Source organism: Anas acuta, chromosome 4, assembly GCF_963932015.1.
Source record: "Anas acuta chromosome 4, bAnaAcu1.1, whole genome shotgun sequence".
Lineage (NCBI taxonomy): Eukaryota > Metazoa > Chordata > Aves > Anseriformes > Anatidae > Anas > Anas acuta.
Window position 1 is genome coordinate 73,726,774 of NC_088982.1, and position 26,538 is coordinate 73,753,311.

General features: G+C 36.7%; 1 protein-coding gene across 36 annotated transcripts in view; it reads right to left on the bottom strand.

Moving 5' to 3' along the window:
* The window catches only part of CAMK2D (calcium/calmodulin dependent protein kinase II delta), a 164,523-nt gene that overhangs the window by 4,116 nt on the left and 133,869 nt on the right, over nucleotides 1–26,538 (bottom strand). For 12 of the 36 annotated variants that reach the window (XM_068682072.1, XM_068682069.1, XM_068682071.1 and 9 more), the window contains 6 exons: nucleotides 25,843–25,884; nucleotides 23,258–23,306; nucleotides 17,021–17,104; nucleotides 5,442–5,517; nucleotides 4,179–4,273; nucleotides 2,744–2,972 (listed from right to left, as the gene is read on the bottom strand). In XM_068682072.1, the coding sequence (XP_068538173.1) occupies nucleotides 2,744–2,972; nucleotides 4,179–4,273; nucleotides 5,442–5,517; nucleotides 17,021–17,104; nucleotides 23,258–23,306; nucleotides 25,843–25,884 (575 nt within the window). Of the gene's footprint in view, nucleotides 1–2,739; nucleotides 2,973–4,178; nucleotides 4,274–5,441; nucleotides 5,518–17,020; nucleotides 17,105–23,257; nucleotides 23,307–25,842; nucleotides 25,885–26,538 lie in introns of those variants that run through there. The other 24 variants (XM_068682090.1, XM_068682096.1, XM_068682084.1 and 21 more) reach the window with 6 other exon arrangements.

Consider the following 26,538-nt stretch of genomic DNA (forward strand, 5'->3'; position numbering starts at 1 on the left):
CAATCAAAGCTAACCAAGGCATTATTGTTTATTTACCCTATGAAAATAGGAGGTGAGAAGTGATCTAGTCATCCTTTATATAAAATACCTCGTCTGCATATCTATCCACCCAGTGTAGGAGAACAATGATGACATTAGAATAATCAGGAATACATTGCGTATGACTGAAATTTAAGGCTGGAAAGTAACCAGCAGAGAAATGGTATTTTAGGACAGTAATAATTAGCAAGTTGAGAAAAAAAAAGAAAAACAAACAACAAACACCTCTCTGAATTTAAGATGGGAGTTAGGTAAAGGATTTATAAGATATTGCTGCCAGCACTACATAGGATCTTTCTAAGGCTATACTACAATCTCAGAGCATCTCTCCTTAAGCCTTAGTCATGCCCTAAGGTGTTGAGCCATTACTCTTCTTTTGTGGCCTTTTCGTTTTGGATATATTCTCATAATCCTAAAATTTCCTGTCTGACCCTCAGAACAGGTTCAGAACACCCACAGACATAGACACAACTGTGCAGGCTCAAAAAGATCATGTCTCAGCTTCTTTTCCAACCGAAATACTGTCACAGCTTCTGTGAGGAGTATCTCAGATCTGTATGGGCAACCGTGTTCCCATGAGATTTGTATTTTGCAGACTCTGCAGCAGCCAGATGCACTGCACATGCCCTTTATATTGCAGAGAAACAAACTTTGGTGAGTGCTTGCAGGAGCAGTACATGTCACAAGATGCAGCAGCCCATCATACATGCTACACGTTACATGAACAAGTACTGAGGCTCCTGTTAAAACACTGAAACTCAAACAGGACACGCTGCAGAATATGTAGATGTGAAGTGTAGCTCCATAAAGTATTATTAGGAATATTATTGTTAAGGAACTGTTAAGCAAATTCCATAATCTTCCACAAAAATTGCAATATGATGGCTATTTTGTTGCCCTCTTGTTTTGGTGTCTAAGAATAAGTGTGGTAAGTTACCTTGTTCTTTCTCTTAATGGTTATCTCTTATCAATATGTTTAGGTTAAGAAAGCTAAAAAAAAAAAAAGGAAAAAAGATACCTCCCCCACCTTCCAAATACTCTCTTTAATCTTGGAGATTAAATAATACCCTAGTCCAATTCCTATCAGTCACTTACAGACTTACTGTAGACAGATAGACACTTTACTGTCAGATTCATTGAGAAAAAGGTCCATTATAAAAACATAAAAAAAATCTGTAATACTTCATTTCAGGAAAATATAACTACTCTATCAATATTATCTGTTTAAACACTGGCAGTGCAGCTGGGATGTGAAAACCAGGATGACACGGTTCCTGCTCTCATTGGTTTCTCATTTTTAAATAAAATACAATAGCTATTGCTAGGTAACCAAATTACATTTTTCCTAAATATATATATATGTGTGTGTGTGCATATATAAATATATATATACATACACATTTCATCCTCAATGAAGTTTAATACTTTGTTCTATCATATTTAGGTAGTCCTGTGTGGAGCCATAAGTTGGACTCAATGATCATTGTGGGTCCCTTCCAACTTGGGATAGTCTATGATTTTGTGTTCCTTACTTAATTGAATATGATTTCATTTAGGAGGATTATGCTGCAAGAAGTAAGTTATGGGACAAACTGAGGTTAGAAAGTTGAAATCTAAGCTCTTATCATCCACACTGGCAAATGCAGCCATTATCCACATTAAGACACCCCATATAAATGTAATTACATCTTATACAGAAGGCTTGCACCTAAGCAAGCTAATACCTATGTCAGTGCTACCTAATTGAGAAATGGTCTAATATAAGTGTGTCTACTTAAAGAAGTCAACAAGCTTGGGCTCCAAGAGACAGGGTAGATTAGTGAAGACTGAAAGCAGAAAAAAGGAAAAGAACTTGAGCAGAACCTCTTGAAGAAACCATGACTCCCTATTTCATTACTGCAACTGTGAGCGTGCTGTAATTTACTCTGCTGAAATCTGGTGCAAGAAATTCAGCTTTGTGCTCACTGAGTCACAGCATGACTCTGAGGGTATAAGAGGGCAATCAGAGATGTCCGAATGAAAGAAAACAGATAAATGACGACAGGAGAGATTTCAGGCTTACCCACACAGGTTTAGACTATCAGATAATGACTGTTCAGCAGTCAAGCAAAGGGAGCGTAGGAAAAGAGGTAAGACAGCGATAGGTACTTGTGCGACTTAATTTACAAAGGAAATACATAAGCTGGCTCAAAATCAACTTGCAAAGAATATAGCTAGGCCTGAGTGAATAGAGGTGGTTGGGAATCACAGAAAAATGTTATTCAAATTTCAGTTTTTCAGAAAACAGACACTGTTTTTCCTTGAAAATTTCCCGTCAGCTCTAACACCTCTATGTATCCTATCATTTTTTTTCAGTCCAGGTTTTCCTAAAATCCTATTTCAAGTTTTATAGTCCTATTTTGTGCGACTTGTGTCAGGCCTTATCTGTATTAAATCACTTTTCTCTTCAACCTCTCAGCTCAGGGACAGAGCTGGATCAGTGGGCATCACAGTTGAAAATAACAACAACAAAGCATAATTTTTTAAAAAAAATATTTGCACAAATACTACAGGCATACTACTGAATATAATACACACTGCATAAATAACCACAAAAAATTCCACTATTAAGAGGACAGTTTCATAGTTTTAAGGCCAAAAGCAGCTATTAGACTATCTGGTCTGATATACATAGTTTAAGCTTGTGGTCTGAATTGTTTCTTACTTGATGGGTACTGTTGGTGACCCTGAACGGTGAAAGTGAACATTCTGCCATTTCCCATCACGACGGTGCCAGACCCGTGTTTCCTCTGACTGCATTGTCTTTGGCATCCCACTTCCATCCATGTACTGCGTGAGCCGTATGTACGCAATGCAAGCAGCATCGTCACCCACAAGGTGGACATGAGGATTGAGGATAATGGTGTGGATTGGCTTATTACTTTTGGATAATGCTAGGAAACAAATATACACGACACACAAACAGGACAAATTAAATTTTCTCTATGTAAGCCAGAATAACTCATCTCACTCCATCATACAAAATCAAACCATCAAGCTTAGCAGGTACAAGGCAATAATCTCTGTTTACTGTTAATCATTACTGACAGCCAGCTCAAACACATTTGTAGAAATGGGCACAGTCACAGCATAACGTATGCTCTCCTCTCTCCTCTATGAGAAAACATCAAATGTTTCAGAGTATGTCTTATTTATCCAAGTAGGGGCCAGACAAGTTTCCGTAACCGTCCATGCAGAATTATTTGACCATGACCAATTCTAAGGCACCTTAAATAGCAGCATTTTATAGTGATTGATATACTATTATATGTAACTTCCTTCTCCTTGATCTGGCAATAAGTTTGTTGGAAGAACCTCAATAATTAGTTTCTTAATGCTTGTAGCAATAACTTCTACCTTTTTAAATACCTTTTTAAAACCTGCTTACAATAACAACTGAGTAATTTGATATGTCATATTTCTAATCTGCAATCTTTATTGAAAATGCCCAATTGTGTTCCTGGTCATATTTCAGCACAACCACCCTCCAGGTGACATGTTCTATACAAGTGTTTGGAGACTCTGGTATGAGATGCAAGCTGCCACCAGGTATTTCAGTGTGCGTGGCCACACAAGGCGCCCTGTCTCATTCAGACGGTCTACTGATCAGATCCTCAGCAGTACAGACTGAGCAACATCTTCCCCAAAACAGCACATAGTAGCAGTCATTATAAACTCACTGTAAGTGTTGATTTTTACTTGCACTCACTCTCTAATCACAATTTAGTGATTTTCCTTTTAAGTATACTTGCAGCATAGCATGATGTACTCTTTTTTGTAATGGAAAAAAAATTACAAGAATTATATAAGAATTACTTAATTTATGTTACTATTTTATTACATATTTATTTTATACACCTTAATTTTCTCTCTCCAAATACCTGAAATTTTCTTCCACTTTCCAAGGTGCTACATGACATATGAATGAGTGCAGCAGAAACAAACAAAAAAATCATACATAGCCAAACTCCAAAAGAAAAAAAACAATGTCTCCTTCCCCTGCAATCAATCAACTCCTAAACAAAAATGCTGCTTAGACTGGAGAAATACATTCACAAGGGACAGATGAAGATATACAGAGATGAAAAAGGAATGTTTACCATTTTCAAAGTAAAAACGGTGAAAGTCCATCCCTTCTACTAGATTACCCAAAGCTTCAGGTTCGAAAGACGTAAGGCCTGGATCGCAGATTTTTCTGTGGAAAAGAGGAAATTCTGTAATAAACACATGCAGTTATGTAGAACAATGCTGGACTGAACTTTCTAAATGTTTCCTTTATTCCGATTGGAAACTTACTTACCTATGACATTATATTGGAAAAGAACATAATTTAAATGGTGAGCATTAATGGAGTTCTGGTTTCATCTAAATCAGAAAATTTGGCAAGCTCACTTCAGGGCTACTAGATTTCACATCAGTCACTATTTGACCAAAAGAAAGATTGCCAAAGATAGCCACAAAGGCAATCCTATGACGCTATATCACAAGTTTTCACTTGTGACTCTGGAAACTGCCTCTGTGCGATCCAAAAATTATTTTTCATGTCTCACACCATTGTTTAGGTAAGATTTTAGATGTTTTTAATCTAATAAAACTTAGACAAGAATTCAAAATAAGTTTCTACTTGACATTTGTACAATACAGGTTTTAGTGTGATCACACCAAAGTGTTGGCAAATCTTTAAATGGGAAGAGCAACGTCACTGTTGACCTGTGTGGCTTGTGCATCAACACGGCAGAATCCACCCAGAGAAACAAAGGAGACCCAATGCAATGATGAGAAGTGTTTTCCTTTGCTTTTTCTTTGAGTTAGCAGGAGTGGAGAAGCAGTGATGAAATTGTGTCTTAGCACAGAAAAGCCAAGAAAGCCAGTCACCTTTCCCTCAGCAAATTCTTGCACAGAAATGCACAGTGCTCAGTAGAGACTGGTAGAGCCTGAATCCCACATGATCTTTCATGCCTTAAAGTACACATGGGATTCTAGCTACTATCAGTCTCTACAAACACTGCAATTTTTCTGTTAAAATAGGTTTCCACTGTGTTTTCTGGATTGAATACCAAAAACGTGACTTTACTTTCATATACCAAGATAGGCTACTGCATGTTTTGTGTCAGTATGATGATCCTGTCCCAGCACAGCAGTACCTCAGATTTACACCAGCACCTCCTCTGAAACTGGCATCCAGGCTAGTGTAAAGCTAAGACAAGGTGGCAACGAACAACTCCTATGTTTCCTGAGGGTATTTGAGAATAATCTTCAGCAATACATAAACGCAAACATACACACTTGCATTTGCTTATTTACATATACATTTTGAACTGTACATCCACTCTCCTCGGTCTCTCCAAAATGAGAACACTTACGTGTAAGCTTCAAAGTCCCCGTTGTTGATAGCTTCAATCAACTGCTCGGTAACCTTGATAATCTCCTGCTTACGAGCTAGAGAGAGATACAAACACAACTCTTAAAATGGAAAGTAAAGTGGAAGGTGACAGCTGAGAAGCTGTCAGAACAACAGCTGTAATAAAGGTACTGTCATTCTTCAGCTGGTACAACTGTCTTTTCTATTACAACTGTCTATGATCAAAGGACACTATGTTATATTACTACGATACCTTATTTTGCCTTCAGTATTCACAAAGAAATTAAACAGTCAAGATCAGTCCCCTTTCCTGCCATGGATTTAATCTATGGATTTAATCTTCTTTCTGTCACTGAAGGATCTTCTGTTTAAAAAACCAAACCAAACCAAACCCAAATCTCCAGCTCTTTTCTTTGGATGATTGTTTTACAAGTGATGGTCTAATGTTTTACTTGCAGATGGGCCTTTAGCTGGTAAGCATATAATGCTGATTTTCAGAAATCTTTGTAACACCTGGTGTTCACTTTGCTTAAATGTACACATTTGGCCAAAGAGGAATTCAGGCCCTAAGCCTATAATCAAGATCCCCTGGTGCAAAGCTCATGGATTACATATAATGCCTACACACCCACACAAGTCTAATTACAATACAGTGTCTCTCAACTCTAGACTTCTGTGACTGTGACTATCTTTTGCTTGCAAAATGTGTAACATTTACATTACAACAAACCTCAATCAAATCATTTGGAGCTATTACAGTATAACTGCTAACTAATACTAATAAAAGCTAAATAGGAACAGAAGAATAAAACATTGTTAACAACAAGCAGAATTCATATTTTTCCAGTAAGAATATTCAAACTTCCAACAGTTTGCAAATGCCTCGATTTCAAAGTCTATGAAACAGTTTCTCCTTGATCCATCAGTCAAGAAAAGACCACAGGTCATTTGCTAATTTTGATACGACTTACACTACAACAGTGCAAAGTAAAAAATAAAACAAAACAAAACAAAACAAAACAAAACAAAACAAAACAAAACAAAATAAAATAAAAAAATCCTGAATCCTGCACGTGGTATGATCATTGGTAGCACCAGTTACTTTATGAGGGCTAAGTACCGAGACTTTCAGAAGATGGAAAACCTCACTGACTTCACTTTGAAAACTGACTTAAAATTTGCTTTTTTTTTTTTTTCCTAGGAAATGAGGTTTATATTTTTGTACTGCACATTTGTAATTTGAAAACTTCAACCTTACAATGATAAAGTTCAACCAGAGTGGCACTGCTCTCAATACAGATTTTTATGAGTTTAATGCTAAGGAGGTAAGGGAGAGAGATTTTACTGGTACATTTTCAAGGATTTAACATATGTTCAACTATTCATTAAACCTAGAAAATCAATTTGGAAGACTAAGCTTGAAATAAAAAGGAAATTAAAATGTTGGCAACCAGGCTTTAGTAGATCTCATACAAGCAATAGCTTTAATTGTCCTGCACACTCCTACACATGGATTAGACAATTCACACACACACTTGTCAAGTCCTAAGTGCTGAGGCAGTTCTCATTCTTCTTCAAAAAGAAAATGTGGGGGAGCATAGCCAGAATGTAAACCTCCAGTGCTGTACTGCAAGAACTGGCACCATGGTGTTGGACCCTCGTAATTCCTTTTATGCTCTGCCATTCTGCATTTAGGTGCACACCTAATGCTTTCAGATAGAAAGCATCAAAAGGAAGCCAGAAAGGAATGAAGTAATGGGGAATAACTGGATATAAAAGTCCAGTAAGAGTTTTTGTGAGTAGTTTTTGATTACCAGAGAGCATGCTGGGGAAGCATATTTAGTGTACAAATCACATTATTTTTTCACAAATATTGTAGAAACAACAAAGAATTTTAATAAAGAGATCTTTTTGACTGTAGATCAGCAATGGCTCTACCATCTTACACTCAAACAACACAGAAGAAACTGTGGACCTTGTGTTGCATTGTCAGCACAAGCCAAGTGGTAGGATGGTTGGCTAAGAAACAATGGTGCAGTGTTCAGAGAGGCTGAAAAATGAAAAAAACGAAAGCCAGAACATGCAGACTGCATGCAGGGGGGGATCACAAGTTTTACATGCTACATCTCATATGCACGTAACTCAACTGAAGGATCGGATTAAATAACCTGGTAACACATTCCAATCAGAGATTAGAAAATCACACATTATTAAATCAGACAGTGGAAAATGAGGTAAAATTTCTGATGAGCTGCTACAGAATCCTGAGATTGTGTTATTGGGTAACTGTTAGACCAGTGTAAGCAATGAAAGTGGTTGTAAAGGTACTGTAATTTCCACATGCAAGAGACAAAACCAGATGGCCATCTTGTGATTTCACTTCACTTGGCTAGTGACAATTGGCAGTATTTCCTTTTTGACTAACCTCAATCATTTCTTTTCCAAGTGCTATCATGAGAAGTCCCCAGTTAATTTGCATGTGACACATGCTCTGACAGGGAACAGCAAACGACAGGGAACATCTGAATATATAGATAGCATTCTGTGAAATAAACTGAGAGGCTGATTAATTATTTGTTTATTATTATTATTTTTAAATGAATGGTGTGCAACAACTCGATTTAGTTACATAAATTCATTCACTAGCACCTGCTTGTGCCTTTGGTAGTAAGAGTTAAAGCCACGGGAATGCAACCTTAAAGGTTCTGTGACTCTATGAATGACATAAGTTCCTTGCTGCGACTTTCTGAGATTTTGAGCCTTGATTTCAATCTGAATGTGCAGAGAAATCTTTGCAAACATACATTTAAAAATATTTTGGGTCAACCAAAATGTATTTTAAAACATATATTCGATGTACTGAATTACAAGATTTAATTCAACATCAACCCAAGAAAGGAAAAATGGAACCATATTGCCAAATTGCTTTTATTCTGTTGTTTATCCCAAAATTCAATTGCAGTAGAATACGTTTTCATGAGGTTTTCTTATAGGAGCCACCTAATATTACAGAATAGGTTCCAGCACAGTTTCTCTGGGCAGTACTAACAGTTAGTAGAGCTTAGTCTGCTGACTGATCCATGGAGTATGAAGAACATCCAACAGGAAGCTCTACACGCTGGCAAAATACGTAAATGAGATTAAAGGCAGCATCATTGGCTCAAATCAACCACCGACCAACTCCAGCACTAGCGTCAGTTCTTCCAGTACTTGTGGAAAACTTTGCAGTTCACAATGGGGACTGTCAGAAGCAGAACAATGCTGCCAAGTCATTTGCCTTCCAACACATCTCTCAAGCTTTCTACAAAATTCCAACCACCACATGAAAGTCTATGTGAAAGCAACTATGCTACGCTTTCCTTTCAGTAACACATAGACGATTACACTTGTATATAAGCAGCCCAAGAAAATCAGATTTCTTCTTATTCAGTGGTACGCTATGCAATCTCATAGGCAGAAAGTGACTAAAAGCCAAAGGGGCAGTGCAATTCAAAAACTGGAGTTCCAAAAGGATTTACCCTCTGTGCAAAATCCCCCTCATTCTCAGCATTTCTCATCGGAAAGCAGGAATGGCCAAGAAGAAGGCAATATGAAATTTTATACTTTTTGCGTAGGTATGTGAGTGGGCAGAGAGAGACAGTACAAATACAGAGCAAATGTATTTTAGCCTATAAATATGTTTAGGAAGCTGAAGTTTTGCCTGGGAGGAAAGAAGAGAGAGACAGGAAGGGCAGGGAAATGGGGAGAACTGGAATACCTACTAGCAGAAAATTGGAAGGAGACTGGAAACCATGAAGAGAGGAGGAGGAAGAAAATTCAGCTGTTGCTTGGTGAACATGTGAAGCAAATCAAATGCTTTTTTTCTTAGTGCAAGGGAAGAAACTGGAGGGCACTGGAGATGAAGGGAGGTGAAATGGATATTGGTAGGACCGAAATAATTACCACCTATTAAAGTGGGAAGAAAATTACCAAATTTTAATTATAAAATTGATGGACTCTGTATAATGTATGCTTTTTCAAACCTCCATTTTTTTCCCATCTAAACAAGCTACAAACTACTCAAGGACAAGCGAACAAACAAGGCAGCAGGGAATGGGCATCTGGCCAGCTCCCATCTGCCAAGTAACTGTCACCCACGATCACTGTTTTCATTTGATTATTATTTTTTAAAATCTAATAAACTTAGCTTGTTCAGAAGTCTAGGAGAACTACGTTGTTTGATGTACAGTGGTGCTTTGATGCTACTATACTTTTTAATGTGCAGTACAAATTCCCTAATTAAAGTACCTCAACTTAGGTTAAAGCAGGTCAGAGATCAGTACGCTCTCTCAGTGCGATGAGATACTCAGACAAAACCACACGGCATAGCTTCGCTGGCATTACAAGCTGTGTGTGTTACAGTTCCACAGAGTCCTACAACTTTTTCTTCATGTTCAGATTTTTAATTAAAGAATCCCCTATTTGTTATACCTCAGGTAGCACTGACTTTGTATGCAGGATAAGACCGTAATATTTGCTAGCACTAATTCCATGCTAAGGACAGACTGGTGTCAACAGAACTAAACAAGAACCCCAGCGGCACAACTACAACTCTCATCGCACCTTTTTAAAACAAAAGGGGCAAAATGAAATCTGAAACGAACTAGATGTAAGCATAGTTACTACAGGGGTAGTTTTCAAATGGCTGTTTCCACAGAGTGATATGCTTTGGGTCAAACTCACTTACTAGCTGCAAAGATATAAGCTCATCCATGCTGTCAGTGAACTGCATCAAAGCACCCAATGAAAGGAAGTATTCTGTAAGCATAATGAAATCACCAGTCCAGTGTTGCATCTCCTAAGCCATAAAAATAATCCTTTAGTTCAGGTGCAATGATGATGGTTTTAAATGGTGCTTTTTTAGGAAAAGTGCTTAATTATCATCACATGTTCAGAGTGCAAGGGCCATATTTAGCCTTATGTTATGTAACAGTTCTATAGTGTCTGGCAATGGTTTTCTATGACATAAAACTACACAATCTCTGTAAGGGAAAGATTCCTTAGCAAAAACAAATTCAATGTTTTTAAAATAACCAAGGTGTGAGGAAACACGTTATTAAAAGAAGTCAGAAGGTACAGAGCCATTTCCCTAAAAACGAATCATGAAAAAAAATGCAGATTGTGTACCAGAAAGCTAGCAAAAAATGGCAAACTTCTGTGGAAAGGTTGGTAGCTTTTATATCCTTTGCTCAGAATATGGGTGAAGTAAATCCATTAAAGAAAAGATTTTGGACCTGCTCTCTAAATATAACCTTTTCCCCTGTAGGGAAAGTGTGTGAAAGTCATAAGGTATTAATGGTTCAAAATAAAAAAAGCATGACCCCTGCTTTGGCAAGTGAGTAGGTACATGACTAATACAAAGGCAGTTCAAACAAAAATATTATGAAGAACAGTTATAAAAAGATCAAATAATAGGAAAAGAACAGAAGAGAACATATTCTAACATTGACTAAAATTATTTCTGCAGCAGTGCTGTTGTACATAATTTGACTTTAAATGGGTTATGAACCTCTAGGCGTATTTAACTATTTTTTTCTCTCTCTCAACTACAGGGTAGGGATAATCTGTCATAATTAAAGAACACCATTAACACCAATATCTAAAGAACACACAATAAGTATAAAAAACATTTATTCAAAAAGCATCTAACACTATAAATGCCTTAATAACACTATAAATGCCTTAATCCTACACGGTGCAATCCCCTAGCTTGTGAAATAAAGTACCACAGAACAAAAAAGTTTAAAAACCAAACGCAAGACCTTATTCTTGAAATAAAGTGGGCTTTTTTCCCTTCCCATAGCCCCAAACAATGTCAGTAAATTCACTCTACAAGAATCACACATGAATGACAAATATTTGTGGTATTTTAATTGTGGAGAGAAGGTGTAGAATAGCAGTGAGCTGTAGATATGTGCAAATGAAGTCTTCAAAATACATATACCAGAAACTACATGTTTGGTGAAACATGGAAAAGAAACCTTGGTAACTGATGAGCATTTTACCCATTTAATTGTTCAAAACTAACACCAGTATGTTTGTTCTGGAAAAGTATTTTTTTTTCAAGTCTTTATGCTTCATTAAGATAATGGAGTTTCTTTCTACTTTCATTAATACTCTACATGATTGACTACCTTATTACAGTATTGGTATGGTTATCAATTAACCCCCACTGATTTTACACGAATACTCCTTGGAGTATTTCTTTTAACACAAAATAACCCTAGGAACAGCCATTATATAGGCAAAGCATAAAAATAAAGCTATATTTTTGATCTTTCAGAAGACAGTTTCTCATCAAATGAACACAGTGCAGACAGCACCTTCAAGAGGGCCTGTGAAATCCATAGCAAAGACCAATCACCCCCATCTTTCCTTAACACCCAAATCAGGGAACTGCATGCTCCTTACTAAATGTTTTCTCTAAAACTGATGGCGATGAAATCTCTGTGAAGGAGGAAAGTACCTTTTCAAAAGAATGAGGTAGCTGGTTTATAAATTAGCATGTGAACTTGATGACGATTAAAATGATTCTGCTTCTTGCCCACATGTTGTTTCTCAAGGATAAAATCATCCAAACTTTTCAACTCTGTACTCTCAGCTGCATATCTTTGTACACATCATACTGCATTAAGCTCACAACATTTCAGACAAGTATAAATACAGACAAGCAATTTTGTTCTCTCAACTCCCCTCCCTTATAGTCAATGGGAAGAAAAAAGCACTTTCAGGGCACAATCCATTTCACCCTAAAATAGATGTCTAAGATAAGTGTGACTCATCTGACCTATTTGCGTTGACTATAAAGGGAGCCTAGACAACTAGCTCAAATATAGATAACTACACAGTGGAAGTCCAAACCTGAGGAGACAAATCCTACCCATTATGCGACCATTTTAATACAGAACAGTCCTTACCAAGGTGACATTGGCTTTCTGAAACTGAATAACACAATATGGGAGGACCTACCTTAATTTCTTATCAGAATATGGTACCAGCAAACAGCAATCAGATGAAAAGCATACAGCCACTAATACTATTTCTGTACTCTGAAGATGAGCAAAATTTGGAGGGGGGAAAAAAAACAGTGGAAGAGACTACAGATTTTCTCTGTGTTGTATAATGAACTCTGGTTATATGGATGTAGCAGATATATCACTCAACTTTACATCGTGCACTACTACCGTAGAAGCAGAGAAGAACACAACAAGTGTCACCAAATGTTGTACAGAATCATTCTATTCACACCAACGCTTGAGAATTCTCTGCTGATAATTTCTCTTATAATTTATTCCACAAATAATCCAAGAAACTAAATTTCTGTGAAGAAAAAAAAGCAAATGTGTGACAAATGACAGATTGAATCTTAAATGTACATGAAAAACACCTAGAACCTTCAATGACAAGCATGCTTCGGGGCCTTATTTTTCAACAACTCTATCAAAATTTAGTGCATGTAAGATCAGAGTTTATACCTCAGCCAACCTCTTGTAGTCTAAAATACCTTAAACTTTGATTTTGAATATGATATTTGAGTTGTCATCTTGTGAGTAACACCTCGTTCCTAGTGCCGGTTGATTATAATGATTCACTCTGATTGAACCATAGATGGTTTGGAAGGGTTTTTAAGGCTACTGACTGTCTTCTGCCTTCTGAAAACCCTTCAAGCCTACTATTTGCCTAATGAAAATTTAACTCATTAGGCATGGAGGCAAAATTCTGAAAAATCATCCCCACAAATCATTTTTCTAGTTTACACTGACAAAAAAAAAATCCAACAAAATAAATGTATTGACTATTTAAATCTTATATGCAGTAAGTAGCTTCCTTTTATTTATGTGTAGTTAATTATTTCTAAAGATGCTCTCTAATACTTGCACTGTGTCATATGTTGGAAATGTTTATTTTTATTGACAAACCATCTACAGTCTCAGAACAAAGCTGTATCAAGTGCAGTTACAAGATAGTGCACTACAGTTTCACAACATGTTAAATTAATCATGGAATCTGGCTCCCAACTCAATAAATAACATTTGAAGTCTTGATAACTGAAACAGTAATAAGCTTTGACACTGTGATTTTTTAAATTTAAATTATACTTCTAACTAATTACCCTAATATGATCAGAAATCTTTTTTTTTTTTTTACAATGGAAAATCAATAATAATCCTCAATTCTCTGTCTTATTCCTTTTAAATATTTAAGTAAGTTTTAAAAGCTATGAGATGTGTTGTGGTAATAATTCCTGAAAAATAATTCTATGAAATGTGGTATTTGGCTATTTTACTCATAGGAAAACTATGTTATCTTTAAAATTATATTCCTGAATACTCCAAGCAGCTATTAGATGTTTTACTTTCCGGGACTTTCTTTTAATTACATGATAATCCTTCCTCATCACACCACATTTACCTCACATCTTTCTGATGTCTGTGACAGCCGATTAAAATCTATGAAGCTAAGAAATCAATATTTTTCTATTTTTTTAATTATATGTGTGCAATTATAGTAATTGCTACTTTGCAACAAACACAGAGTGAATTCAGTTCTGTAATACATGGAGATAACACTGTAGTCTATTTTAGCTCCCACCTTCTTACCACTGTGTTGTCATGAAACAAAGGTCAGGTATGATTCATCCAGGTAAACTTTGAAGCCCTCCTCATTTTCCAGACACTTTTGTCATAAAGAAATTGCACATGCCTTTGATGTCCTTAGTCCTGTCTTCTACTCTGAGTTCACCGTATAACTTTTTCCTTTTACATTCTCAAATTTGCCTTTGAAAACAGCCACTGACCTGAATGCTCCTGTGATGGCATTTAAAAATCATAACTGCTTGAGCCTGTATCGTTCTTTCTGTACCTCCCATGTTGTTCACCCCAAACACCTGCAGAGCAGTATTAATACCAGGGTAGTACTAACTTCCACTGATTTTTTTACTATTGCTCACTGCTAGTGAAAGTTATGCATTATGACATGAATACAGATGTTTATAGACACTACTTTCCAATCTTTTTTTCTGATGAGTGTAAATCTGCCAAATGTACACACCCCAATAATTCTTTTTTTATTTATGTTCCCAGTAGTCTAAAACAGATCATTAGAGCTACCCCCAAGAAAATTCCATTTCAAAATTATTTTAACTCAAATGTGTCTTCTGTTAGTCACATGAGCAGTTTTTTCCCCCAATCATGTTACTGATGCCTTCTGTCAGCACTTACTTAAGTTCTTTTTACTTTTCTTGAATTAATCCTATTCTTGGTAGACAATAATCTCTCCGTTCCCTGAACTTTCTCAGGACACAGGACTGCAGATTCCTACTAAATGGAAAGCTACAGAAAATGCAGACTATCATGGCCATTTATAAAATCATATTACACCAGAACCTGACATTTTAAAAACTTACTTGAGGACAGGTAAGGTTACAGGGACTTTACAATTTGTTTGGTCACTGAAGTTAGTTATTTAACTGAGTTAAATATGATGGTTATTGGGACAAAGTTATTTTGAAGCTTAAGAAGGAAAAAATATAAGCAAGTCTGGTGCGTGTTCAGATACTAGGTTAATTTCTGGTATTTTGCCTTCTAGGACTTTGGCAAGCTCTGAATTTCTTACCTGTAAATGATTTAAACAAAACAGCTGGTAGGCTAAGTACCAGCTGTAGCAATACCATTATGTTTCCATCACGTAGCTTTACCAGAATAATTTCCACCTAATACTTTTCCTGCCTCATAGCAAAGCAGCAGATTGTTGTTTAATCTGTTTTAATTCTATCTGCACCTTTTTATAGTGATTTTGGAGAAGTTTATTTTGCAGAACAAAGTGGATAAGAAGCGTGCATGTTTCTGAAGTCACAGAATGAACAGAATAAATGCCAGATTGTCTGCTTTCTTAAGACGTGATGATATATATTATGCTATTAATACACCACACCTAGATTGTTACCTAAATTTGGTAACAAAATTAGCATGAACATCTACATTTAAACATTAACAGTGGTTGTAGCACTATTAACTACCTAATGAAGCAGGAAATGTGAGGCAGCTGTAATTCAAATCTGAAAATGTTGGGTACATAATGGATTTTCTTGGGATATACACTGCAGATGGAATACAAGTCTCATGACGTGTTACTGACAGCTTTGCAGGTTATATAAGTGTGTGATTTTCCTATTCATGCCTCCCATCTTCAAGGTTCTGTGCAGTTGGCACTGCCAGCACTGGTAGTTCACATTTGAACAGTCACGCTGCTAACATAACATGCCCTGCAGAAGCATGGTATACAGGTAGACCAACTTCTTCTACCCTCTGTGCAAGAAAGCCTCTGTATCAGTCTACTGTCACATTGACAGATACACCATTAACTTCCTTTTCTGTCATGAAACAGCCGATCTCTCATTTAGAACTATTTTTACAACTACAGAAAAAATAACTTAATTCCCACTTGTCAAAACAGTTATCTAAAGAATTAAGAAGAGCTTTTCCACTCACTGTGTAGCAGTGCTCTGCTCTCAGTGTCAACAGGGTTCCAGGTTGCCAATATCTAAATATCCTGTTCCTCCCTAAGAATAAAGCTAATATTTTAGTCTCACTTGTCAACAATTGTGACCTGGGACAACCCATCATCTACAGTGCTGATTCCCCTCTCACCTGCATTAGTAGCAACGAAAAATTCCTAGGAAAAATTCCACCCAAATTCCCATTTAGATGCCACCGTAACAGTGCCTTTGCCAATTCTTAGTTTCAGCAGAATTACCCTTACAGGATGCAAGATCAGAATCTGGCAAGCAGAATGTATGTTCTTAGGAAATCATTCCCCATTTCAACTCACAAGCATGGTATAGAATTTCTGAATTAATTTATAAACATGAAATGCATCTACATAGATGTTTTTTCTGTTTTACCAGTATATGAGCTACTAATACTATGCCATTTTCTCTCATATTTGAGTCGTTCAAAGGTACTCTCTTCACTCGAACAATTTCCTTTAGTTTATTGGTTACAAATCATCACAGATCTCTTCTTAAAAAAAGCATGCGACATTTCAGTTGCCATGGATTAATACTGCAAGTTAACAGCTGTTCCAGCAGCTTTAAGGTTGGTTTACCAATGGTGATGCTAAATAAAGTAACTCGATGACATTCATAAACATAACAGGTAATTAATCTGGAAGCCCTATCTAGGATTCAAGCCAGAGTTGAAGAGTAACACCTCTAAGCTGAGAGCTACTGCAGAGAGGGCCTCTGCAAGATATTTTTCTGAAATACATACCTATTTATACTGCTGTTATCGCTGATGTTTTATATATATATATATCTTTATTTTATTTTTCTTTTTTACAAATAATAAAACCTGGCCAAGAAATGAAAAGGTTAAAAAAAAAAAAAAAAAGCCTGACACCCTGACACTTTCATAAAAAAGTGTCATTCCCAGATCAGACATCACAAAAAAACCTGTCATTTTTTGTGCTACTCTTAGATGATGAGGAGGGAAAAGAAGGTGAGACAAAAGAGATCATCTGAGCAGATGAGTCTCAACTTACACAGTACAGAGGAAGGAGTGGAGTGGGAGAGCTCAGACTCAAGCGAATGACTCTGTGAGTTTGCGTTTTTCGTGGACTTGCCCGCTGAATTGATGGAAAGAAACACAACATATGAACAAACAAAGATGAAGAGGTAGAGTATGATCAGAATCCTCAGCAGACACTGGCAGCAGGAGCGGCCGCTGGGGCATGGCAAGGATGGTGAGCACTGAGATGAAGAAGCAATGGAAGAGGAGGAGTGGTGGGTGGAACATAGCCTCTCCATGTCACCCTCCTTTGTGAGAGCTGTATGAGGGTCACGCAGATGTAAAGGAAGAGAAAGAGAAGGCCAAAATAAAAACTGTGATAATATCATTACAGGCAACAAAATCTTCGAGCACACAAACAATGTCAGTGATGTACTTTTGGGAGGAAGCATGGGTGTCAATGGACAGTAGTAAAGGTCGTAGCCATAAATGACTCTGTTCAGATGCCAGCGCAGCTTTAGCCCTCTGTCCAGTACTGACATATACAGGATTTCAAAAAAGCTTAAGAAAAAACAAACAACCTTTCTTAGAATTTTAAAGGTTTTGCCTCATGAAAGCATGTTCTAAACAGTTTACATTGGTTTCTTTCTATGGTTAAAAAAAATAAAATACAAACACAAAAAAAAAAGCTGTAAAATGAAATAAATTAGCAAAATATATGAAAATATGTACCTCCTACATGGTTAATTTTTTAAGCTGTGTACCTTACGGATGTATTAAGCAGCACAGTTTAGCCAGAATTTATCTGATCTGCAAAGTGTCCTGCAGCTCAGCAATTCTGCCCATTGGGAATCATCAATCCTACTGGTATTTTCATTAATTCATTTCCAGGGGCAAAATAATACCACGAGAAGTCTAGACTTCCCGACCATGATAAATTAAACAACTCATTTTTGCAAAAGTTTGTGTGTGTTGCTGGCAAAAATAACAACGGTATTTTACAGTGTGACTGAAAAAAACACATATCAATCTTATGTTGCTGCCAAAGAGCTCCAATTTCATTAGTACAGGAAGGAGAAGAATCCTGGAAGAAGGCATTGATTACAGTTCATTTTTCAATACACTTTTTCTGTCTGCTCCTACCCTTATCTTTAGGAGTGATCACTGTCACGCATATAAAGCATGCGATCAGTGGCTGATGTCTGAAATTTACGTGAGCAAGGAATCTGAACTATGGTTTCAGGTAACTTCAGACTCGAATTCTAGAATTAGCTTATTCCTTGAATTATTAAAACTCACCATTGCTTGCCAAGTAATGTTTCTAGTGAAAGAAATATGTTCTGTTTCTAAAAGATGTAAATACATATGTAAGTAAAAAAAAAAAAAAAGGTACAGACATGAAGATTCTCAACGCTGTTTTGAAAGTAATTTTCAGTGTGAAACATAACACGAAAAAACAGACTGATTTCACTGCCTTCAAAATAAATATACCTGCCTTCAAATGTAAAAATAGGGTGAGATCCTGACTTGAGAGGAGAATACTGTATACTTTCCCTGAAAGACGTGAGAGGTAGGAATCTGTTCCTAAAGATAAATTTGTGATAGCTGATTTAGAATGCTTATTTATTTATTTTTGTTTAATTTGATACCTTTCTTATTTAATTGTAACATGTATAACATTTGTACGGGCATACATATGCACACACACTCCCACAGGACACAAAAAACATGAGTGTCCTGCACATAATCTATACCACACAGACTCATGTGATTCACACAATTTTAATGCTGCTTTTAAAGAGTCACATCAGTAAAAAAATAAGAAAATCACTTGATACAGAGCTGAATGTTTTAAATGTGTGTGGACTGGTAACACACACAAAGGGAAGAACCTTGCACCTGTGTGTGCAGCCTGTGCACAACATTAGAGTAACAGGAGGAGGAATACACCCTAATAAAGAAAAGCCATTCTCTGCAAGGTGTAGGTCATACTGTAATGCCATAAAACATGCTAATTTTACTTTTCAGTTACAGAATGGCACCCCCAATTACCTTTCTCCTTTGCAGGAAGTACTTGTAGACCATGCTGCAGAGAAAAGCAAACAGATTTTTTAAGATCCTTTGTCACCTAGGGTGAGGAACATTCCTTCTAGATCTCAAATTTGGTGACAAGTATCATCTCGAACATCTGTGTAAGGAGCCAGACAGTCACTAATCTGGGAATTCCCTCTCCTACTTCTGAGATCCATTCATCCCTATCAGTGACTTATCTCCAGCTGCAGAAAGGAGGACCCTTGGGGTACTCCTAATAAAACATTATGAAAAGCAACCTCAGCTGGAAAGATGAGAAGTGTGAGAGAACACCCAAAAGTGAAAAACAAGCAAGCATGCAAGCAGTTAATGACAGGAAGATTATATTTGTCTTTTAAATGAATGGACAATGAAATCCCTATAAGGTGGAATAAATCAAGCTCCCAGTGTCTGGTGAACAGGGTAGCGGTACTGCCAAGCTTCATGCCATGGATTTGATGCTGAAAGAGCTGCATCATTGCATGAAGTGACTGTGATCATCTCAGATGTTACAGATCAAGCTGTCATTCTTGGTGAGGAGAAAGCATCCCACCTTACTGCCAAACCATGTGAAGAGCAACAGCACACTGCTCTGCCTCCCCTTTTGCAAGCATGGTAACGTGTAGCTCCTCCTCCTGCAGTCTCCAGAAAATGCACAACGCAACACTCTGGAGTACAGCCTCAAATCCTCTTACTGGCTCATCTGTTTCATGCCCTTTGTGTCACTACTATACAGTAATGGGGTAGGAAGCTATAAACAACAGAAAGCTTCTTTACCTCATTTTACATCTTTCACTAAGATGCAGAAAAGAAAAGGACACATCCAATTATCTTGTCTCTCAGACCTGTGATTACTAGAAGATCCTTTTTTTTTTTTTTCCTAATTTGGAAATAAAGTATATCATAGCCATCCAATCTGTTTTTAAGTGTGATATTACAGGATCAAGTAGAAGAATTGGGCAAAATATTTTCATTGTTGTTTTTCTTTTAATTGTATTGCTCAGACACAATTCTGCATGGTAAGCTTCAAACAAAATTTTATAGATAAAAATCCTATGGTTACAACATCAAGTTGTATCACCAAGAAGAGGCCCTATAATTAAATTATTCATTTAACGAAGTTAGTTGCTAAACTACACATGGTGGTTGGAAGAAAGAAATACAGAGTCTTATGAATAAAGGTAAATTACACTGTATTATCCTCTGCATCAGCTGCAGATACCTGTAATTGTTCTCCAAGCCGTTACTTTGCATTAACTCAAACTGCTATCACTAGGCTGTTATTTAAGATGAGTGGGTATTGGCTGCTAATGTGCCCAAGCCTTTGTTCAAGTGGAGGCAAAATGATTCACTAAAACTCTGAGAACAAAAAGGCAACATCAGTGACTTAATTAGAGCTAAATCCAGCTTATACGGTAAGGTAAGTCACACTTCATAGCTGCATTGCTACGAGCAGTGCGTAAAAATCCTCCACCACTGGGACGCCAATGCTGTACTCCTTGACTGCCTCTACAGCAGGAGACTACAGTTTCACAGAGCAATCCAAATTTTTGCTAAACTCCAAGGATTTTTCCCTGCTTATAAGTGGAAAGGCTGAGAGAGCTGGGACTGCTCAGCCTGAAGAAGAGAAGGCCTAGGGGGGATCTTACCAATGAATTCAAAGAGCTGAAGGGAGGACACAGAGGACTGAGCCAGGCCCTTTTCAGTGGTGCCCACTGACAGGACAAGATGCAAGGGGCACAGACTGAAACAAAGGAGGTCCCCTCTGACCTTCAGGAAATGCTTCTTCACTGTGTGGGTGACAGAGCACTGGCACAGGCTGCCCAGAGAGGTTGCAGTGATCTCCTTGGAGATCTTCAAAAGCCACCTGGACATGGGCTTTGTAAGCAGGGGGGTTAAACCACATGGCCTCCAGAGGCCCCATCTAACCTCAACCATTCTGTGAGCATTACGACTATAAAAGTTCAGAAAGCAAGAAATTTACCAGAACAGACTTCAGAATGTGAAATACCAGTAAAGCTAACACCAAATAAACTTCATTTTCAAAGTTTCAAGTACTTCAAAAACAGACATACAACATGGTATTTTGTTGTGCCTCTTTCTTTCTCCCCCCCCCTCCCCCCCCCTTTTTTTTTTCCCAATGCAAATGTTATCTGCTATATTTTGGATAAGTGGTGTTCAGGGTCACTTGGTTCATTTTTACAGAGATATTGCCAATACAAATGAACCACTGACATAACAAAGATAATTATGTGTCAATAAAATAAGTATAAACTACATATTGTATATAACCAATCCATAAAACGGTACATCAGGATTTGCAAAGGTCATGACAATGCTGAAAATAAAAAAGCCTATAAACATTCTGCACCACACACACTGTTACCTAGAAAGGTTGCCCTTTCCTCTTTCTCCAATTAATATTCATAGGTTTGTTTGTTGGTCTTATGTTTGTGCAGAAACCCTCCCTAATATAAAACGAGTCTAAGCCACAAGTTTGTACAGAATATGAACTTATTCCTCTGCCAACATTAGTTTCCTTATACTAATAGTGGAATATAACTAAGGGATCAATAAGGATACATGAAATGTCACCCTTTTAAGCGCGTATCAGAAAGAAAAGGCAATTAGTTAGTAAACACATAATTAAATTTTGGATAGCAGAGTAAGTTTTGCCCAGGGGATACGATCCTTGCATTTATTTTGCTCTTCCATTATGGGTCATAAGGAAAGGATTAGCATTTATAATCATGTTGCCATTCCTGACCCCTTGCTACACTACATTTGCAGGAACAGAATATGGACTTACATCTCCTCAAGATTACATGAGTTCTTACAATTATTTTTTCTGCTATTGATTCTTCTGCAATGATAATATTTGAAAAGTAAGAATATGCTCAGCATAATAAAATATATGCTATATGAACACTGGATATTATTTGATAGCACACCAAAGGAGTGGAATCAGAATTTGTTTGCTTTTAGAAACTGTGTAAATGTGCCATTTCCTGAATAACCGCAGAAATTCTTTGCTTAGAACAGGAAACATGCACAATATTGCCAGGTAAAAGATGCTCGTCTGAACTGTTGCTCAGACAGTGGTGTGCCTTACTACAGAAATTATCCTCTCTTGTATTCCTTGTTTAACATTTGATTAGCAACTGCCACGTAGTTCTAAAACAGTACACTATCAATTTATTACCCTGGCAATACCGGTATTTATTTATCAAACATGGATAAGACCTGTTCTGCCAACCAAAAACTGAGCACCAGATGGTTTTGATACAATTTTAACTACTTCATGATTGAACGTCTTCTGAATTCTTAAATGCTCCCATACTTGTCTGACGCTCTTTAGCAGATTCAAGCCTGTGTTTTAAGGTGTAGCATTCTAAGACTCCTACAGGAATTATACTACTAACAAAATCAAGCAATGCACATAATATAATGATTATCCAATAATTCTCTTTTCCATCCTCTATATTTTATTTTTACTGTCATCTTTGACTTGCATTTCACTTTTACATATACCATTTTTCTTTAGGGCTGAAAGATGACCATTTCTGTGAACCAGTGACACACAAACCCAATACCCAGCTTCAAAAGAAAATGTTGTTAAAATAAGTATGAGTAACATTGCAGTATAATATTTAGAGGGAAAAAATAAGAAACAAAACCAGTATCTGTGAATTTACAGATTATTATTATAATTAATTATATAGAAAAAGTTGTTGATTTTAGATTTTGAAGAACAAAAGGCTAAAATAACTGTATGGCCAGAACAAACTAGAAACATAAAAAAACACTGGCATCTGAACAGAATAAAAATTAAAATGCTGACCTCCAAAAAAAAAAAAAGTATGCAAAAAGTACACAAACTCAGGAAGACTTGTAAAGTGCTGGTGCATTTTTACACTACTACTATTATTACTGGAACTAGTATCTGAGCTAATAAGCAGTAATTTCATGTTCTTCATTCCAAAACATTCTGATAAACAACATCTTGGGAACTAAAAACCCAATGGTAAGTCGGAAATATGTCAAAAATAGTACAGAAGACTGTAAAAATCATTTCATTTATAAAAGGAAAATAGCCTCTCTTATGATTAGTTAGGAGTTTTTGTGTTTAATGACCTATTGAGATACTTTCACATAAACTCATGTTACTGCTTCTCCAAATGTTTCAAGCTGAAAATCATACCTTTCACATCTTCGTCTTCAATGGTTGTATTGGAACTCTCCGTTGATTCCTGTAGAGAAATAAATATAAGCAGAATGTATAAAACAAGCCAAGTCTTATTTGCGTGCCTTTGAAAATTACAGTTAGTTACAGGTATCATGCAAAGCCTTGAAGCAGGGTGGGATGTAATTCACAAACAAATGGTCACAAACCAGTTGAGACATTTCCAACCTGAAACTGATGCCAAACATTGCCGCTCACTACAAAAGGGAACATAAATACATTTCCTGCTGTCTAATGCATTTACTTCACAGGAATGTAAAGGCAACATTTTTCTTAATCATCCAACTGTACAAAGTCCATCTGAAATGTTATATGAATTACCTCAGCCAAGTAGGAGGAGAGCTTGCCATTTTAACTGATTAACCAGTGATTAACCAACTGTGTAAAGTCATTCCAGTCCAATTTTTAAATATGCAGATTTCTTCATTCTGCAATTCTCAATTGTTTCTCCACTCTCTTACACAGTATGCATTAAAATTAAGTTTCCCAGTGATTTTAGGAATTTGGATAAATTTCTGTCATTTTTCTGTTGCTTTTGTGATTAAAAAAGAATCAAAGCAAACAGTGAATGGGTAAGTTTATAACAAACTGAGGTATCTTTGTAGCAGTATTCCTCAAGCAACCATCCAGAGGAATGACTTGTCTATCAGAAAGTTTATACTTAAAACCACCACATGGTTAAAATGGCAAGAATACTGCATCTCAGTCTTTCATAAATTACCAGAAACATGAAATATTACAGGAAAATTCAACAGGGCACTGTCAAATCTAATAAGTAAATATTTTTTGAAAGCCTGCTAGCTTTTAACCTTGATTTTTTTTTTTATCTGTGTATTTTTTTTGAAAAGATCAGTATTTTTTGTCTTTAACTCTCAGCTCGATAGCAAAGGGACTAATTGGGCTGATTTTTACTGAGGGATGGAATCTGGAGGTGGTATTGTATTTAACTTTCAAAAGGATTTTACAATTAAATAATAAAATCTAAATTTGAAAGTGCCCTTTATTTATCATCTCCTCATAAGGCTGAGTCAAAAGAATGTTCAAACAGTTAATGCATTACTTGGACCTTAAAAAACAAAACACATGTGCATCCAGAAATAAAACTACATGAATCAACTCGCACACAAACAAAACCAAACAAGTCACCATGCTTTCTGGTACTGGCGGGTGTTAGATGTTTCACTCTACACAGATGTATCATGCTCTTTCACTTCAAGTATTAGGTACTTATAAGTAAACAAAAACCCCACATGAAAACAAGTTGTAAACACCATGCACAAGCTCACACGGCAGATGTAGCCTGTAATATTGAAGCATCCACTCCAGTTGCCATACTACAACGATCAGTTTATCAGACAAATTTAGGAGTAACTCTCCGCATTAAGTGATTTGCTTGTCTGCTGTGACCTTTTGGGACATTGAGCATTTTAATTGCTATGATTATATATTACAGTCAAGTAGATGTAGTCATGCCAATATTGTATTTGTGGTTTATTTTTTTTGGTCTTTAGTGGACTTTAGCAACAAAGCTTAGATTAGAATTTTCAAACAGGCTGTTTGTTGCCTTTGAGTTAAAACTTGGGGAGCTGAAAAAGTAGTAACATGAAAATAAGAGCTCGAAGTTCTACAGAGGTACATAAAGGAATGGAGAACACAAGCACAATACACACCATCAGCATGTTCATGCTTCAGAAATGCCTGCATGCGTTATTTTTTCACTCAGATTCAATCCTTCTCCCATAAAATAATCACAAGTAGTTAGACTAGATGAATGAAATGACAAATGTTTAAGTCAGCATTGTAAACAGGGAAATTTTTGTCGAAGAGTAAATTCTTTGCAGGAAACCTAGGAACATGTGTTATATGGAAATGATATTTCCTGTCCCTTTTCAAGTCCATGCATGAAAAAAAAACAAACAAACAAAACATGTTTTAGGAACCAGCTGCCAAACACAAACACCACAATACGCAAGAAAAGGAAAACAGCATGAAGAAAATGTATAAAAATCAAAAGACCTCTTGATCGCTTGAAATGTTAATTTTTTTGAAACTGCTCAATGATGTTATGGAAGAAAACCAAAGTCCTGTGCAAAACATGGTATATAAACATGCTGAGAAACAGCAGATGGGATAAACTGAAATTATGTCTTTATCTAAGGTGACAACTGCACATAAAACTCATTATAACATCACCACACTCTGACAACAGCATTCTTTTTTTTTTTTTTTTTTTTTAAAAAACTTAAAATGGAGAATTTTTGGCTGGAACAATTAGTACACAATGCTCCCTGAGACTGGTTGCATGGGGTACTGAGCTCTGCCAATTGCTGCCAACTCTCCCAAGAGTTTGAGACGCACAGCAACCAGCAGAACACATGCAGCAGATGAACACAGATGAGACAGGCTCAAGAGACGCCAGGTGTAACAAATGCAGAAATGAGATTTTGCTCCATAAATTCCTGAAACGGCCCTACTCTGTTGTGGAATAGTGGATGAAATGTGTGGTTTGGAAAGGCAAGATGGAGTTGATTCTTTCTGAATACCTTATTTCCATCAGGGTTGTGGATTACTGTAGTTTGGGGCTCCTGAGCAAGAACAAAATAAGAGAAAGAGTTCTCATTGGTAAATACATTCTCATTAGTGTGAGGGAGTGCAAGAAGAGCCAGCTCACAAATGCTGAACAGTGACAAGAGCTAGAACAAATGTTAACTATTGCCAGAGGATGAAACTGGATGCCTCTAATAAATATTTCCTCAACAGCAAGCCAGCAAAAAAAGACCATCTCACCTAATGCAGCAGCATGCAAAGACCTTATTCATGACCAATGTATACAGGGCTTTGAAGCTCCGGAGACCTGCAGAGGCTCTCTTTTTCACAAGGTCACACTAAAGGCTTTGCTTCTTTTCTTGTCTGAGCCAGGCCAGACAAGAAGGCCAGGAATGACCTCTTTTCTTTAAGCATGTTTGCTTGTATTAGTATTAACACAATGGTCTATGAAAGTACAGATGGATTGATAAAGATAAAGGATAAGCTAAGTACCTACAAACACTACTGTGTTTAGGAATGTGCAGATTGTTACCAATTGATGCCCAGGCAGAGCTGCACAGGATAAGTGAAAGAGATCTTTTTAAAGTGTATTTTATTTTTTTAAAGGATTTGGGGAAACTAATAATAAAACAGATTAAATAATCATTGAAATGGCAGTTAGCCAGCATGCTTTCAGCACTGACCATTGTCCT